This window comes from Marmota monax, unplaced genomic scaffold (genome assembly GCF_021218885.2).
Source record: "Marmota monax isolate L192 unplaced genomic scaffold, Marmota_monax_Labrador192_F-V1.1 WCK01_AAM20220418_F8-fsc00024, whole genome shotgun sequence".
In the NCBI taxonomy this organism is placed as follows: domain Eukaryota; kingdom Metazoa; phylum Chordata; class Mammalia; order Rodentia; family Sciuridae; genus Marmota; species Marmota monax.
In genome coordinates this window covers 31,917,669-31,932,972 of record NW_026695224.1, presented here as the reverse complement: position 1 = coordinate 31,932,972, position 15,304 = coordinate 31,917,669, and the positions used below count along the sequence as shown (strand labels likewise).

General features: G+C 45.9%; 1 protein-coding gene across 2 annotated transcripts in view; it reads right to left on the bottom strand.

Annotated features, from left to right (window-relative positions):
• Cdh13 (cadherin 13) overlaps nucleotides 1-15,304 on the bottom strand; it is an 873,206-nt gene that overhangs the window by 663,697 nt on the left and 194,205 nt on the right. For both annotated transcript variants that reach the window (XM_046434914.2, XM_046434915.2), the window contains exon 2: nucleotides 5,268-5,379. In XM_046434914.2, coding sequence (XP_046290870.1) covers nucleotides 5,268-5,379 — 112 coding nt within the window. The remainder of the gene's footprint in view (nucleotides 1-5,267; nucleotides 5,380-15,304) is intronic.

Sequence of the window (15,304 nt, the reverse complement as noted above, 5' to 3'; positions counted from 1 at the left end):
AAACTGAGAGCCCCAGATAAACTTTTCCTCCTCTAATTGTTCTTGTCAGGTCTTTTGTTTGCAGTAATGAAAAAGCTGACTAAAACAATAGTGAAACTCCAGAAGAACACCAGGAAAGAGTGCAGAGTGACATCCCAATGCCACAGGCCAGCGGTTTCCCGTGACAAGTGGTCAGTGGGGACATCTGGGATGCTTTCAAACAGCACAATTTAAGGAAAGGACTGACTGCCGTTTGTTCAGTAATTAGTCCCTGATCCTTTTATTTTTCTTGATGACAAATGACCTTTAAGAGATAACTCTGATTGAAAGTAAATTGTGGTGTTTTCCCTCTCTCCAATTACTCACCTTTTTTTTTTTTCATATTCAGGATTAGCAATTAAAAAAAAAATACTCTCATCAATCCAAGATTTAAAAAAAATGTAAGACTCCTACTTGTCCATGAAGTTCCAATGTCCTGGAACCACTGCTAGGGACACTGCCCCATCTGCTCAGATTTTTAATGGTCAGCATGACTTGTCCTCTTGAATGCTGGGTTCAGAGGGCCATGTGAGGGCACTGATCTTGAGTGACGATGATAACAATGGACACATGATATTGAGGCCAAAAGCAGCACCTGTTTGCTCAGAGGTCAATTCCACCCTGGTCTCCACCCTCGTTAGATCAGCTGTAGCTAAGCTGAGACTGCCGTCACCCTTCTGGCACAGACGAGGGTTCAAATGACTCACTTATGGTCACAGAGCTAACATGACTGGGTGTTTGAACCCTAGTCAATGTGAGTTCAAAGCTGGGCTGTGTGATCTTAGTTACAATGCTATAATCCTCAGGAGGAAGTAATTGAAGCCCATCTTTATTACAATGCTCAGAAGGTGAGGACCCTCCCCAGGTATTTCTAAGAAGAGCAGGGAGGAAGAGGACACCACTGTGTGGGCCGCAGGGCACCCTTAGAGGTTGTGACCTTGCTCTCCTTCTTACACTGGCCAACTCTGTCCTGCATGGACCCTGGTTCCTCAGAGACAGTTGCCTTCTTTATGTTCCATTTCTCTCTCTCCCAGGGTCTCCTTTCGAGCCAGGCAACCTCATTTTGTTAGGACCTACATAGAGACTGGCCAGTTCCAGTGAGCTCCTCCACAGTTCCCAGCCCCCTTTGCAGTAGGTTGGCTACAAGACTGGGTCTGCTGATTGAATGGAAAGAAATGATACATGTCACTTTTGAGCTGATGGTTGAGCGCTCTCTTCCTTGACCCCATCTACCAGCTCACACTGGGAGTGGGAAGACCCAGGAGAGCAGCCTGGCCTGCATCTGCATGACCTGGATGAGAAGTAAGCATTGCTTATGTTAGGTCATTGGGGCTGTTTGTTATCACAGCATAACATAGCCTATTCTGACCAATACAGGTTCTTTACTAAAAGTGATTATATAAGTTGAATTATAGATAAATTTAGATGTGGTGGTTTTTTTCTATGTGTCTCTGTTTGTGTGGACTAAGAAAAGTGACCCACATGAAGGATGAAGAAAAATCACAATGTTATAAATGGAAAAGAATAGTCCAGTCCTGGTAGAGGTTGGGTGGCCAATTGGGTGACCCTTCTGGACACTGGAGGCTAGACTCATCTACCCCTAGCACAGGCTGGATGCTTGTGAGTATGGTGTCCCTAGGGATTTCAGTGATCACAGCCTGCCCCCAAGTGTCAGTAATGTCTGTCTGAGCTGATAGGAGCAGGGGAGAATCTTCTGTTTTAATGACAGCAAGGGTTTGTCAATTAGCATTTTTTCCATTCTGGCTGGGTATTTGGTCAGTTGTCCAGATGAACTGTTCTCTAGGCCTGGGGATCTTCTGATCTGGGTGTCAGCTGGGAGGCCATAACCAGGGCTATTGGCCATCCCCAACAATGTCCAGGTGACTATTGGAATAACATGATTTTCATGTGCAGGAGGAGAAAGAGCAACCACCAGGCTGTGTGAGAGATTCTGGGTCCCAGGGGCCTCTGGGGACTCTCTGGTGAGATTCCTCCCTTGAGCCCAAGATCTTGGATGAGTGCCTCCTTTCTCAGTCTTTCTTCCTAAGCTGTCTTCCACTTTTGCCCTGTGATTCTCATTGAGAAACAGGAATAGCCATGTCTTCCCAGCTCTCCTTTCAAGACTGAGATGAAGCCAAGAAAGTTCTGCCCAAGTTATCCTGAGCTGAGGGCTTTGCATCACACTGTGAAAGATGCAATGAAAGAATTCTGCTGGTTACATTAGAAGAAATAGTGGGGCACTATGTTTTGATCCTGGCAGCTTATTGAAAAATGGTCTTTTAAAGAAGAAAGCAAGTCTAGTTAGTGGAAAGGAGAGTAGAATAAAGAGTTATTTGGATGTGAAGAAAATAAAAGGCTTTAGAACAACTGAGGGAAAGATGTATCGGAGGGAACAGTGAATAAAATATTAGGGAAATAAAAGGAGTGGAGGTGGCCATTAGGAACAGTTAAAGCAGAAAGAGATAAGTCACCCAGAAATGAGGGAGAAGATGAAAAAAGTATAAAAGGAAATATTACTGTCAGAACAAAGGGAGCGGGAAGCCACGGACAGAATAAACATTCCCTGTAACCGGCTAAAAGCCGAACACAGAATTGGCTAATTCAAGTCTAGGGTATGGGCAGGTAGAGGACATCTGTCAGGCACAGAGGCAACACCTGCAGATGACTTTATAGCACAGTGCAGAGCGTAGACATCAATTGATCAATTAGGCTGTGTTCATGCCTTCAGAAAACAAAAACAGTGATCGCAACCAGAACTCTACAATATTGCAAAGATAAAGGAACAATATGAAGTGCAAATATGATCCAGGGGACCCAAGACGGTATTACCTACCTAGTTCCTCTTAACCTCCACCACCCTGCAACAGGGACCTGTGTTTATGTCAGGAAAGTGTCCCTAACCATCTCCTGGGTCTTCCATATGCAAATAGGCAGCTCCATGTTCTTCTTAAGTGGTCTGGTTCTGTCTGAGTCTTTCCATCCTTCACCAAGCTGTCAGCCTGTGTCAGAGGGTGTTCCAAGAGTGTACCCCAATCATGGCTCTCTAGGTCAGTCACACTTATCTCAGAAACAGAGGTTTTGTGTTTATTTGTAAGTAAACGAAGGGAAAAAACAAAGAATGATGGGAAGGAAGGGTAGATGGGGTAGGAGTGGCTGGCTGAAAACCTTGGTTGGATATGTGGGAAAGCATGTTCAATATTTTGGGCTCTTCATTTCCTATTGTGCTGAAATCGTGCTGTTTCTGGAGACCCAGGTTTTCTAAGCAACACTCACCTCAAGTCTGTGACAACTTCCTCTTCACTTAGGCAGCGAACTTCATGCACAGACGGCTTCACAACCACCTGTGCCCGTTGCCTTGGAATGAACTGAAAACTCGCTCACCAGGTCGGCTGGCTTTGAGTTACTCTAGTCATACATGTGGACACACAATCTCACTGACAGGGGCTAATCAGATTTTGCTGACCTAACAGCACACCTAACAGCATAAAATTGTAAATGTTCTCAATTCCTATGTCACTGGCTTTTCCTATCATTGATTATCAACCCAGTGTCATTTAGCATTTACTAGCTCACACCGAAGCAGCAGCCATAACCCTCTTAATTACTTAGGGGATTAAACACACACATACACACGGGCACACACAAAGCTATGATATTGGAATGTACAGTGTGGCCTAGTTTAAATTAAAAAGATTCCCCCAAAGTATGATTGTTTCCAGCTTCTGAGTGGTGAATTAAAAGCTGTTTGGTGTCGTGAAGATTACAGAAGCAATCACATTTATGGGCCTGCTTTGCATACCAACTCTATTAATTTCCATACTCAGGGTGGCTTCGCATTTCCAAGCATGTTAACATAGATGCCATTTGGGATAATCACTGGGACAAAATTAAGAGAGAGAGGCAGAGAGACAGACAGACGGACAGAATCAGGCAGACAAGAAGGGAGAAGAGGGGGAGGGAGAGCCAGAAAAAAATCGTTCTCACAAATCAAGTTCCATTTGAAATATATTGATTCTGATAAATACAAAAATCAAAAGACAAATGAGGTCTCCTGGTGGACTGACCCCAGAGTCACACACAGGGATCAAATTACCAGGAAATCACATATTGGAATTCACTTATTGTGCCCATCCTGCACCTTGCCATGACGGACTCTAATTATCGAGATGATTTCATTGGTGAAATTGCATCAAGATGTGCACGGGCTGCACCACAGATGCCCCTCAACGCTCCGCACTGCATCTTCATTACTGTGCTGCTCTCAACTCTTAAAGTGCTCACCAGCCTCACAATCAGGAGGGCCATTGTGCGTGTGCTTATGTGTGGGTTCTGTCTGTCTGTCTCCTTTCCTTTAAACACGCCAGTCACATGCCACAGGAATAAAGGAATGAAGCAGCCCGGAAGGCACACCTGAGATCTCGCGGTCAACAGTGCAGAGGTGTTGTAGGGGCCTTGAAGCATCTGACCACATTAGACCACTGTCCACATAACCTTTATTTCCATCCGTTAAAGAACAGTGCTCGAGATCCCACAATTAAATGGTTACGCCCACTATCCATTTCAAATGCTTCTGTGAAGAAACCACGCTCGATGTGCATTTAGCAATCTACCCTCTTCCCCCTTAAACATAGAGTAATGTGACGTTAGTGTTAAAAATAGGACGTGATCATAACCACAGATGAAGGATGCACATTTGAAAGAAATCAATCGGAATTTGGGGGGATTTGAAATTAATCCTCAGAACAAACCGGAGAGGTTTTGAATCTTTCTGAGAATGATCTTATCAGCTTCAAGAATCAGAATTTTTGATGCTTATGTCTAAAAATCCCAGCAGCCAATATCATGGTCTCACCATTACTTTGATCTAATGCTATGTATGAGAAACTACAGGTAGGACAGCAATCTACAGGAAGGCAGTGATTTTGCTCTTGGGGTCTGCCCAGGGGAAATGGATTTCATTTCCTTTACATACTGTAGAACTCACACAGGAGCTGGCAGACTCTTTCCTGGGAGCACTGCAGAAATGCCCGCTGATGATAAAATACTGAAAAGAGAGACCCGCCACTCTATTAACCTCTAAGCCTGCAAGTGTCCGGTTCAGGTGCTCCACCCTGGGTCCGTCATTGACAGAAGAAACATGATCAGAAAACAGTAGTTTAGGAAATACTGCATCCTGAGACACATTCCTCGACACTAGTGAATTCCAATAGGGGGCTAGGCCAAAAGCATCTTCAAGTGATACTGCTTACAGTTTAGAATCGACTGGTCCTCGATGAATTCTGCTGGCTGATGGATGCGGAACACTTTCTGCTGGAATCCAGGAGTGCAGTCCAAATCTTCTGCAGATGTTAGCAGCAGCACCTGAGGAAACCAAGGCCATTAATGTTTTAATAGCGGCTTATGTGTTTGCCCTGTTAACTTTTTACCAGATAGGCGACTTATAGAAATGAGCTGAGGTTTTAATTTCAGTTCCCAAATGAAGAGGCAAGTTGATACTTCTCCTGGGTCTGCCAGCAGCTCGTTTTGGCAATGAGATCTGGAAAACCCACAAAGGGGAACAGCTGCTGCAGCTTCCATTAAGTTGCAGTTAAAGAAATAACATTGTCAGATTTTTACACCTGCTAAGAATCTCACCATGGTCTCCATGTGTGAAACTTCATTATAGAAACTGTCAATTTCCTGTGATGCCCGAGTTAAAACCAGCTTTACTTTCATACATGCAAAGGAGCATTGTCATCTCTGAAGGGGAAGGAAAAGAGAAGGAGACGTTCCCTTTGGATGTGACTTCTAATAGAACCTAAGGCCTGTTGGGCCTCTGCACCTTAGCCCACTACGGTGGTCACAAGCCACGGTGAGCGACTGAGCACCTGAAATGCAGCTGGTCCCAATTTTAGACACTGATAGAATAAAAAATAATTGGATTTTGGTAACTGAACAAGAATAAAAAAATACCTAACTATAATTTTATATTAATTACACATTGAACTGCTAATACATACACACACACACACACACATTTATATATGTGGGTCAAAATACATATATTGTTAAAATTAATTTTACTTGCTTCTTTTGACTTTTGTGAGTTTTGGCTACCATATAATTTTAAATTTACAATTACTTCCATAGGCTCAAATTTGTCTTTGCAAATACTTGGGCTATTTACTTTATCTTTCAGTCAGAAAGTTGGGTTATCAGCTTTGAAATATCAAAGTATATGATACCCTTCCCGGCAAGGTATAACTTGGGTAAGAAATGAACTTACAGTCTAGTAAGCAAAGACCATAAGCCCATGAGGATAGGCCTTAGTTCTTTTCCTTGCCTGTTTACACCGAGTACATCCCATAATACTTAAAAAGGAAAACTGACATTTTTGAGCCTATACCGTATGCCAAGAGTTGTGCTAAGCTCACTATATGTGTATGATTTCACTTACTGTCTTTGGTGGCTCTGCAAAGTGTGTACTAATGTAAGAGAGAGTTTACAGAGGAGGGACCTAAAGCTTTAGAGAGGTCACCAGCTTGCTCCAGATGTACAGTTAGGCTGGGTTGAGTCAGGACTTGAGTTGAAGTCTAAATTTCCTCTAAGTCTGTACACAGTCTAAGCCTTGTCCATTCCCCTTAGGCCCCGCCAGGGAACACTTTGTGGTTTATTTTTTTTTTCCTGAGATATTTCTCTAAAAACCTTGGAAGACTACTTCACTGTGAGATTGGTGACAGTAACGAGGGTTGGGAAACTGACATGCGCAGGAGCAGCCCTCAACCACTGACAGATGGAAGGGTGGGTAAATACCCGTCTCCCTCTCCCTTCGGGTGAGACGACTGGGGGGCACAAGCTGCCTCCCAGTCCCCGCTTGGATCTGAGCTGCAACCCCACCATGTATCTGGCATGAGTCACCTTTCCTTAGCTCTCTCTTCCTGGGCCTGTTTCCTCGCCCCGTCAGTATTTTTCAGAGGCCAGTCCTCCCCATCAACAGCTTGTGCTGGAATCTTGACTGGGTATCTGCTTCTTAGGAAACCAGACTCTGACACTGGACCCCATTCTCAACCACTGCACACAGGCAGCTGAAGAAAGTCATTATCGTCCCTGCAGACAAACTCAGAGGAGGGTGCCAAAGGTTGGGAGCTGTGGAATCAGGGCATCTCTCTAAATACCAGCCTCCTGAAATCCACTGAACCCCAAGGAATGGGGGCAAGAATCCCTCTCAGAAGGTTCATGATGCAGCTGGCCTGAGCCACATCAGAGAAGTTGAAATGAAAGTGCCATCCCCTCGCCCGACATCATCTTTCTCAGATCAGAGGGCGGAGGAAGCTCTAGTACAGGGTCTTGCAGATCTGCTTGTAAAACTTCGCCTCATCCTGAGATCAGGCTCTGACACATCGCTTCCGAAGCAATGGCACCACTGGCATCCTAAGTGGCATATACACCATCTCAGACAGCTTCAGAACTCAGAATAATTTGTGATTTTACAAGCAGAAAATCTATAACTGGCTGATGCTAATTTGGTTAAGCAGCCAGCAGGTGAAGGTTATCCCAGGCCCCTGTGCCTACAACCGTACGTTACCTTCTAATTGGCTAATTCTGCCCTCAAATCCCAGACCATTAACCAGTCACCCTGTGCGTACTAAGGGAGATGCAATTTCCCCAGGGATGCCGCGCTTAGCTCTCCAAGCATGAGAGGAACTAACTGCTCCGCAGGGGAGTTTTCTCCATCTTTGTCTTCCCATGACTCAGTCCATCAAAAAGCCCTGCCACAGTCTATTCAGGATTCTCTACAATTGTAAAGAGGGGCCAGAAAAATGAACCTTCTCCAACTGCTGACCCTTAGGAGGGTGGGGTCAGAAATGTCCCACAGACATAGTTTTGTCTGCAAATTCTTGTGTCAGTCCGTCTACCAGTCAGAATCCAGCTTAAATATTTGTCACATAAAAGTACTCAGCAGGTAGACCAGGGTGACTTGGTAAGAGCTTGTCAGATCGTGCACTCGCTCACTCACAAAGACTTGTTAAACTCCGAGGATTCAGTTAGGGCCTTGCCAGATGCTGCCCAGAAACTTTTAAAGAAGGGTGATAATCTCGCAGTTCAATTCAAGGACTCTCAAGCCATTGTTCCCATTTGAATTTTGGCTCCACCCGTCACAGACCATGGGATGTGGCCTGCTTCATGGCTGCTCTAGACCTGGGTTTTCTCATCTAGCAAGGAAGGTGGGGGGCCCTGAGCATGGCTGTGTGGATCTGATAGGCTGATTCACAGGAAGCACTTAGGAAGGCGGTGCCTCGGAAGAGTGGTCAACAGATGATCAGTCACAGGGTCATGGTCTAGAAGAGGAGCGTGCTGAGCAGATCCTACGTAACTAATCAGCTAAGGAAAACGAATCCCTAAGTTGAAAGGAAGGCGCAGTCCCTTTGGGAGCATGTCAGAGCTGGCACAGAGGAGCCTATCCTCCCTAGGTGTCGAGGGCATCACACCTGCAGAAGGGATATTCCCTCCTTGAGATCAAAAGTAAGGACTGGCTGGATAAGCAGAGGGATGGCGGCTTATCCTGAACCATCAAGCCCTGTTTTCTTAGGCGTCAACATCAGGTATCAGGTAGCGCATCTCCAGGATGACAAAACTGCATTCAGAGAAAGAATCCAGACTGAGGGCTTCGCAAAGCTGAATTTCTTGCTGGCCAGCCATGGTGCAGTGTTCTAAGTTCTTCTATCACCCCTTGACAACTTAGCAGGATTTTCCATGTGAACTCAGCATGGAGAGCCACTCTTCAATTCCAATCCCACTAAGTTTGGGGGTGAGATATAAAGCAAGACCCCTCATTGTGGTAGAATACCCCTGGGACATTATGCCAGAGCCAGGAAACCTTCTCCGACATTATGAGACACTACACGTATGAAGACCTAGACATGCTGTTCCCCAAGCCCTCTTTACCTCTGCCAGAGTATGTGCTGTGGGCATTCCGAGTTTATCTTTAATGCCAGGCAATCATGGTCTTCCTCTGTTGTTCTTGGGTTCATCTATGCATCATCTTGCCTCTCATAAATAACAGGTGACCAATACACCTTTGAGAACATGACAATTATCAAATTTTATGATCACGAACGGGTTCCTATTACTGGAAAATTACAATCAGCCTGCCCTGAAAGCAGAGATACATCTCTGCAGACAATAAGCACAGGTCTGAGCCTGGCTGGTTCAGTGTAAATTCTGGTTATACTAGTGGACAAATAAGGCAAGTGACCGGTGCCTCAGTTTCTTTGAACAAAAGAGTAATACTGGAGTCTTGCAGGATATCATGAGGATAGGGTGAGTTGATTATTGTAAAGAGACATAAGTAGCACTTGGCACATAATAACTGCTCGATAAATGCTTATTATTATTTCTAATAATAATACACGTGATTCACTGATATTCCTTGGGGCAGACACTGACATTTATCACTAGAATATTATTCGTTGCTACTATAGAACTGCTGAGTGGATATCTGTGCTCAGAAGCATACAGATGGCGAAAGCAGGGATGTGAGTCCAAGAGTGGAAGAGCAGGGCTTTGGCGTGGTGGGGTCAGCCCGGCAGTGAGGAGGTCAGGGACGCCTGCATCTGGGCTGCTTCTGTGAAAGGACACCATGTACTCCCCTGAGCGTGTCCTCACGTCACCCGCATTTCTCTTTTTAGCTTCCATTTCTTTGACGCAGCACAGAACTTTCTGTCTTAAAAATAGCGGGCTGGGCTGGGCTCGCTTATCCTGACAGGTACTGACTCGAGAGCGGAGCCAACTCTGGAGTGCGCTTCCTCTCCCAGACCATGGGCTGCCAGCTGGCACGCGTGGGATGATGTGGCCAGTGTGGCCAGAGCTGTGTGTCACCGAGCTGAATCACCAGGTTACGTGGAGTGGCCTTTTGGCGCTGACCTGTGGCCCTGTCCTTGTCCCTGCTCACTGCACTCAGGTGCCACCCGCCTGGCCCTTCAGGCATCTGAGGTGGCCACCCATGCTTTAGACCTTGGGACAGCCAAGAACCGTCCACGCTTTCTCCACATGTGTCACAATGGTGCCCCATGCTGAGCTGCTGGCTCCTTTGAAGTGACAGGGGCCATGGGACCTCCCAAGCACTCGCCCACAGATAGAGGGTAGAGGGACTGTCACCCCTACTAGGCCCAGCCCCTGAAATGTCCTGCGGGACCCTCTCTCTTGCCCTACCCAAGAAAACAGAAAGACAGGGCTACCAAGGTGCCAGAGTCACCTAAAAGCAAGAGCCCAGAAGTCAGACACTGGACAGACGACAGGGACCCAGGAGAGCCACCAGCAAGGAGCATTGACCCGCTGCGTCACATCACTGAGACTTGGGGGTGTTTGTTCCAGCAGCTTGCCGAGCCCACAGATCACTTAGCTTACAAGGAGCTCGGCAGGGGGCTGCCACGGCTCTGGGGACTCATCCCGGTTCCTGGGGAGAAACAGCAACACTAAAAGAAAAGCTTACACACCTGTCCTCAAACCATCAAAAATCAAAAGAAACCTCCTGCCACAGATAATTATCTCCACAGGCCGGGACCACCTGGGATGGCACCCTCTCCTGAGCCGGCTCCCAACTGATATTTTCCAGATGAACTCGTTGGTGTCCCCCGGCTCCTTGTCCACCCCTCGCTGGCTGCTGGCTCGCTCTGCACTTGCTGTTAGCTGGATGGACAGCTACTTTATCCCTGCCACAAAACACCTCCGGTTTCTCTTGTCACGGTTGGTCTACGGGAACCAGTTTGGTGGTCTTGGATTGGTGGGGAAGAAAGGCTATACTCTCTCTGAGTTGGAGGCTATAAAAATGTCACAGCACCACATTGTAATTGATTCTTTATCTACCGTGGACCAGAGGCCCAGAGTCCGGGGAGGCTTTATAAAGGCACACTGTCCACAGGGAGAGCACAGAGGAAAGGGAGAGTTCTAAGACCTGTGGTGCACACACACGCACACACACGCATGTGCACCCGTGTGCACAACATGCAGAGCAGCCGCAGTCATCTTCAGCAATCCTCTGGCTGACTGTGACTTACTTAACATGTCCCCGCTGTTTCAAAGCCTCAAGAAGGTAGAACAGCTGTCACCTTTCCGGCCATTAAGATAACAGACACTTGGAATTATTTTGTGATTCCAGGGGAGGCCAGAGGTGAGTCCTGCTCTCCATTCACACGTGGAATGCAGCATCCTGGCCCCTGGACCTTGTCTCTCCTTGAACACTACCTGACATCTTTCCTTCAAGTTACTACAAGGGAAGCTGCATGCATCTGGGAAATCAGGGGATCCGAAGCCAAAACTCATCCAAGTCTGGCCCTTTCTCTGACTTTTAGCAAACCATTGCATCAGGACCACCAACTGGGTTCGCTTTGGTAGAATGACCACAAAGCCATCCACAGTGTGCAGTGGCTGGGGTACCTCAAGAAGACAACAAGAACAAGAGAAGATGGAGTAATGGCCCCCCAGGATGTGCTCACCCCCACCTCACACCCTGTGAACACATCAGGTTACAAGGCAGAGGGGAATGAGGGACGATGGCGGGATGTGGTGTGAGAGGAGACACTGCGGCTTGGAAGATGGAGAAACGGCCCAGGAGCCAAGGGATTGGTGGCCTCTAGAAGTTAGAAAGTGCAAGAAGAACAGCAAATGAGGGTTCTCCTCCAGAGCCTGAAGAAAAGGTGGCAGCCCTGTGACCAATACCTTGACGTTAGCCCAGCAAGACTCACCTGGACTTGTGGCCTTTAGATTAAAGCCAGTGTACTATGTCAATACATGATCCCCAATGACCACCCTGGAACCAGCTAGGTGTCCATCAATGAGTGAACGGATGAGGAAATGTGTGTATATACACAGTGGAGCACATTCAGCCATGGAGAAGGAGGAAATCATGTCGTGTGGAGGAAAATGGGTGGAACTTGAGAACATCATGTGAAGCAATATAAGATAAGCTCAGAAGGTCAAGGGTTGTATGCTCTCTCTCTCTTATGTGGAATCTAGGGAGGAAAAGGGAAAGAAAGGTTGGGAGATCTCGTGAAAATCCAAAGGAGGTCAGTAGAGTAGAGGAAAGGGACCTGGTGTAGGGAACAGGAAAGGGGAAATCCTGGGGAGTGATACGAACAAACCATGTCGCTATGTTGTGTGCATGTGTGAAGCTGTGACAGCTCCCACCACCATGCACAGCCACAGCACACCAAAGAAAAAAAAGAAAATGTGAAAACTGTATGAAAATAATCTGCGTTGTTTCAAGTTGTTAAATGTGTGGCAAATTGTCACCGCAGCTACAGACAGCTCACGGCCGGCATGGCACCATCTTGACCCCAGACACTCAGGAGATGCTGGTTTCTTTACTTGGATTATCAAGCTCTAAACGTGATCTGGGAAAATCAATAGAGAGTGGAAAAGGGAGGAGAGATAGAGGGGAGCTGGGGCAGACGGGATCCCAGGAGGAAGGGAGTTTGTGACCTCAAAACCCGTGGACAAGACTGCAGCAGGAATCGTCCTACGTGCTCTTTCCTGAGCTTAAACAGGAGGCATAGCCCCGTCTCCATTTTTTTTTTTTTGCTGTCAATGCACCTTTGTTTTGCTTACATACGTGGCGCTGAGAATTGAACCCGGTGCCTCATACATGCTAGGCAAGCGCTCTGCCACTGTGCGGTGACCCCAGCCCAGAGCCCCTTCTCTTTTATTTTAGTGATCTTTCTGTAAATTATATGGCAGTTTGATCTGCTGTTATTTTATAAGCACTGGTTTCACTGTTTTATTAATACTCTCGTCAGAATTTTAAATTTCTATTATCTGCCAGTCTGGGCTAGATGCTAGAGATAGAAAAATAAACAAAGGCCTTAATAAACTTATTATCTACAAAAAAAGAGAGACACATAGGCATCTAATGTATCATGTGTTTCTATCGATTGAGAATTCACAAGGAAGTTGCTCAGAGCAAAGATTTTTGAACTAGACTGCCTGTGTTCAAGACCCAGTTTTTCCATTTAGTTGCTGTGCTATCTTGGGCAATTTACTTAACCTCCTTGTACTTTAGTTTCCTTATATGCAATAATATAACTAATAATCATATCTATTTCCATTGGTTGTGGAGCTCAGAAATCAAAGAGTTTAGGACAGAAAATGGTTCACAGTAGGTGCTATGTGCTAGCATTTCTATTATTATATTACATATTAACATGGAAAAGGTGCTATGGAAATAAAGAGGAAGGAAGAACACACTCTTCAGATGAGAACAGGGACTGGGTCATGTTACAAAGAACCGATGTGATGAGGAATCCTGATGGTCACCCCTGAAGACAACCAGGGGTCCAGGCATATTGGAAAGACAATGGGAGTTTTTTAAAGTGGCAAAGCACAAGAAAGAATGTTCCATGTAGGAGTCTGATAAATACAAATACCATGGCATGTCAGTTCAAGAAGCAGAGAGCAATTTGGCAGGGATAACAAGCTCTGGGTTGTTTACAAGATTATTTGAAGGTGTTTTGTTGTCTCAAAATAGGACTGAATAGACAATGCTTGTCCTTCTGGAATCTGGCTAAAACAGCCAAACAATCCACTCAATGAAATCACAATTTTTTTTTCAAAATGAAGTTAACTCTTTCCTGTTAAGAATTCAGGATTAATTCACTAGGCTCCAATTAAAAACCCAAGGATAAAACAGTCTTGCAAGAATTTCAATTAACAAATTGAAAGAATAAAATCTAGAGGCAGTGCTACCCAGAGTAGGTGGCCTTTGTGTTTACTTATGAAAGGTTGGTGATTGAATCAGTGGTGCCAAATTCCAGGTAAGACCTGCTTCTCCCAGGTCAAGCAAAGGAGCCCCTGAACGAGGTCCTCTTGGGTGAAATAATAAGAATAATGACAACCTACCACAAGCCAGGCGCTGGAAACTGTCTGGTCTACACAAAACCTGGAATCCACTGGAACCATGGACAGGGGACTTAGGTCCAATCACTTCCTGACTTTGTTGAGACATCTCTGAGAGATATTCCAAGTGCCCCTTGAGGACTGAAAGAGGATCCCTGGCTGTCTACAGGAGTGACTGTCATGATGGCCCCTCCCATCAGTTCTTGTCCTCCTCCCTGCCCTGCCCTCCTGCCCTGACTCCTGCTTCCTGGAAAGAAAACCCCCGGCCCCCGGCCTCAGGCTCTGATTTCCTGTATTAGTTTCCTATTGCTGCTATAACAGCAAACCACAGCCTCAGGGGCTTACAAACCCCTTTACTATCTTACAGTCCTGGAGTCTAAAATGGGTCCACCGGGCTGTGTTCTTTCAGGAGAATCTTTTCTTCCGCTTCCTGCTTGGCCACCTGCATTCTGGCCTCGGGGCCTTCTTCCTCACCTCTGAAGCCAGAGGCATAGATAGCATCACCTCTCCTGTTGCTGTCTCTCTCTCTCCCTCCTCTTCACATCACCTCCTGTTTCTAACTCAGACCCTCCTGGTTCCTGGATGAGGATTGCTCTGATGAAAAATGCTCACCTAGGTAACCCAGGTACCATCTCCTGCTCGGGAAATTGGGATGGGGATGTATTTAGGGGCCCGTTATTCAGTCTACCCCCAACATGAGCAGTCTACCTGAGGGAAGGGAGACGTTTCATCACACATTGTGTGCACAGTGTCCGGGAGAGGGTCATGGTGATTCTTCACACTGCAACAATATTTACCCCTGAAATCAGGAAAATCTATAGAGAGACCTCACCAATGTGAATAATTACATATCCAGGCCTGATGTTGTGTCAATTGAGCAACTAGACTATGACCTTTTCCTGTTTAGAAATAATTACCAGCTCGGGCTCGGCCTCGCTGTGAAGTGGAACATTTTCTTCTAACTGCAGCTCTCCCTACTTTCTTCTCTGCCAGACTGCAGACAAGATGTCAGATTTGTCATCACATGGGAAGGTTTTTATTAATTATCTTTCAGAGGCAAAGTCCTTTTTGTAATTTATTTTTTCACACCAGGAAAATTCTTCTATTGAACTAAATGTCTATCTTGTTAAATTGTTTTTTTCTGCTAAAGGTTTTCACTCTGAAAGTTTCCAGGAGAAAAGAAATAAACCAAGCAAAAATTGGTGTTGAGGACCAGGAATTTATTGTGTTAAGCAGAATGGCACCTCGCTCCCCAGGACAGGGCGTGGGGATGTGCATCTTCCTCCTTTAAAATCTAAGAGCCTTACATGCAGTTAAGCCAAAAACTTCCCCAAATGGTTGTTTGCCAGAAAAGCAGGAATTGCAGTGACTGTTCTTTAAATATCAATTACTCCCCTTCTGAGAGACTACTTCACTG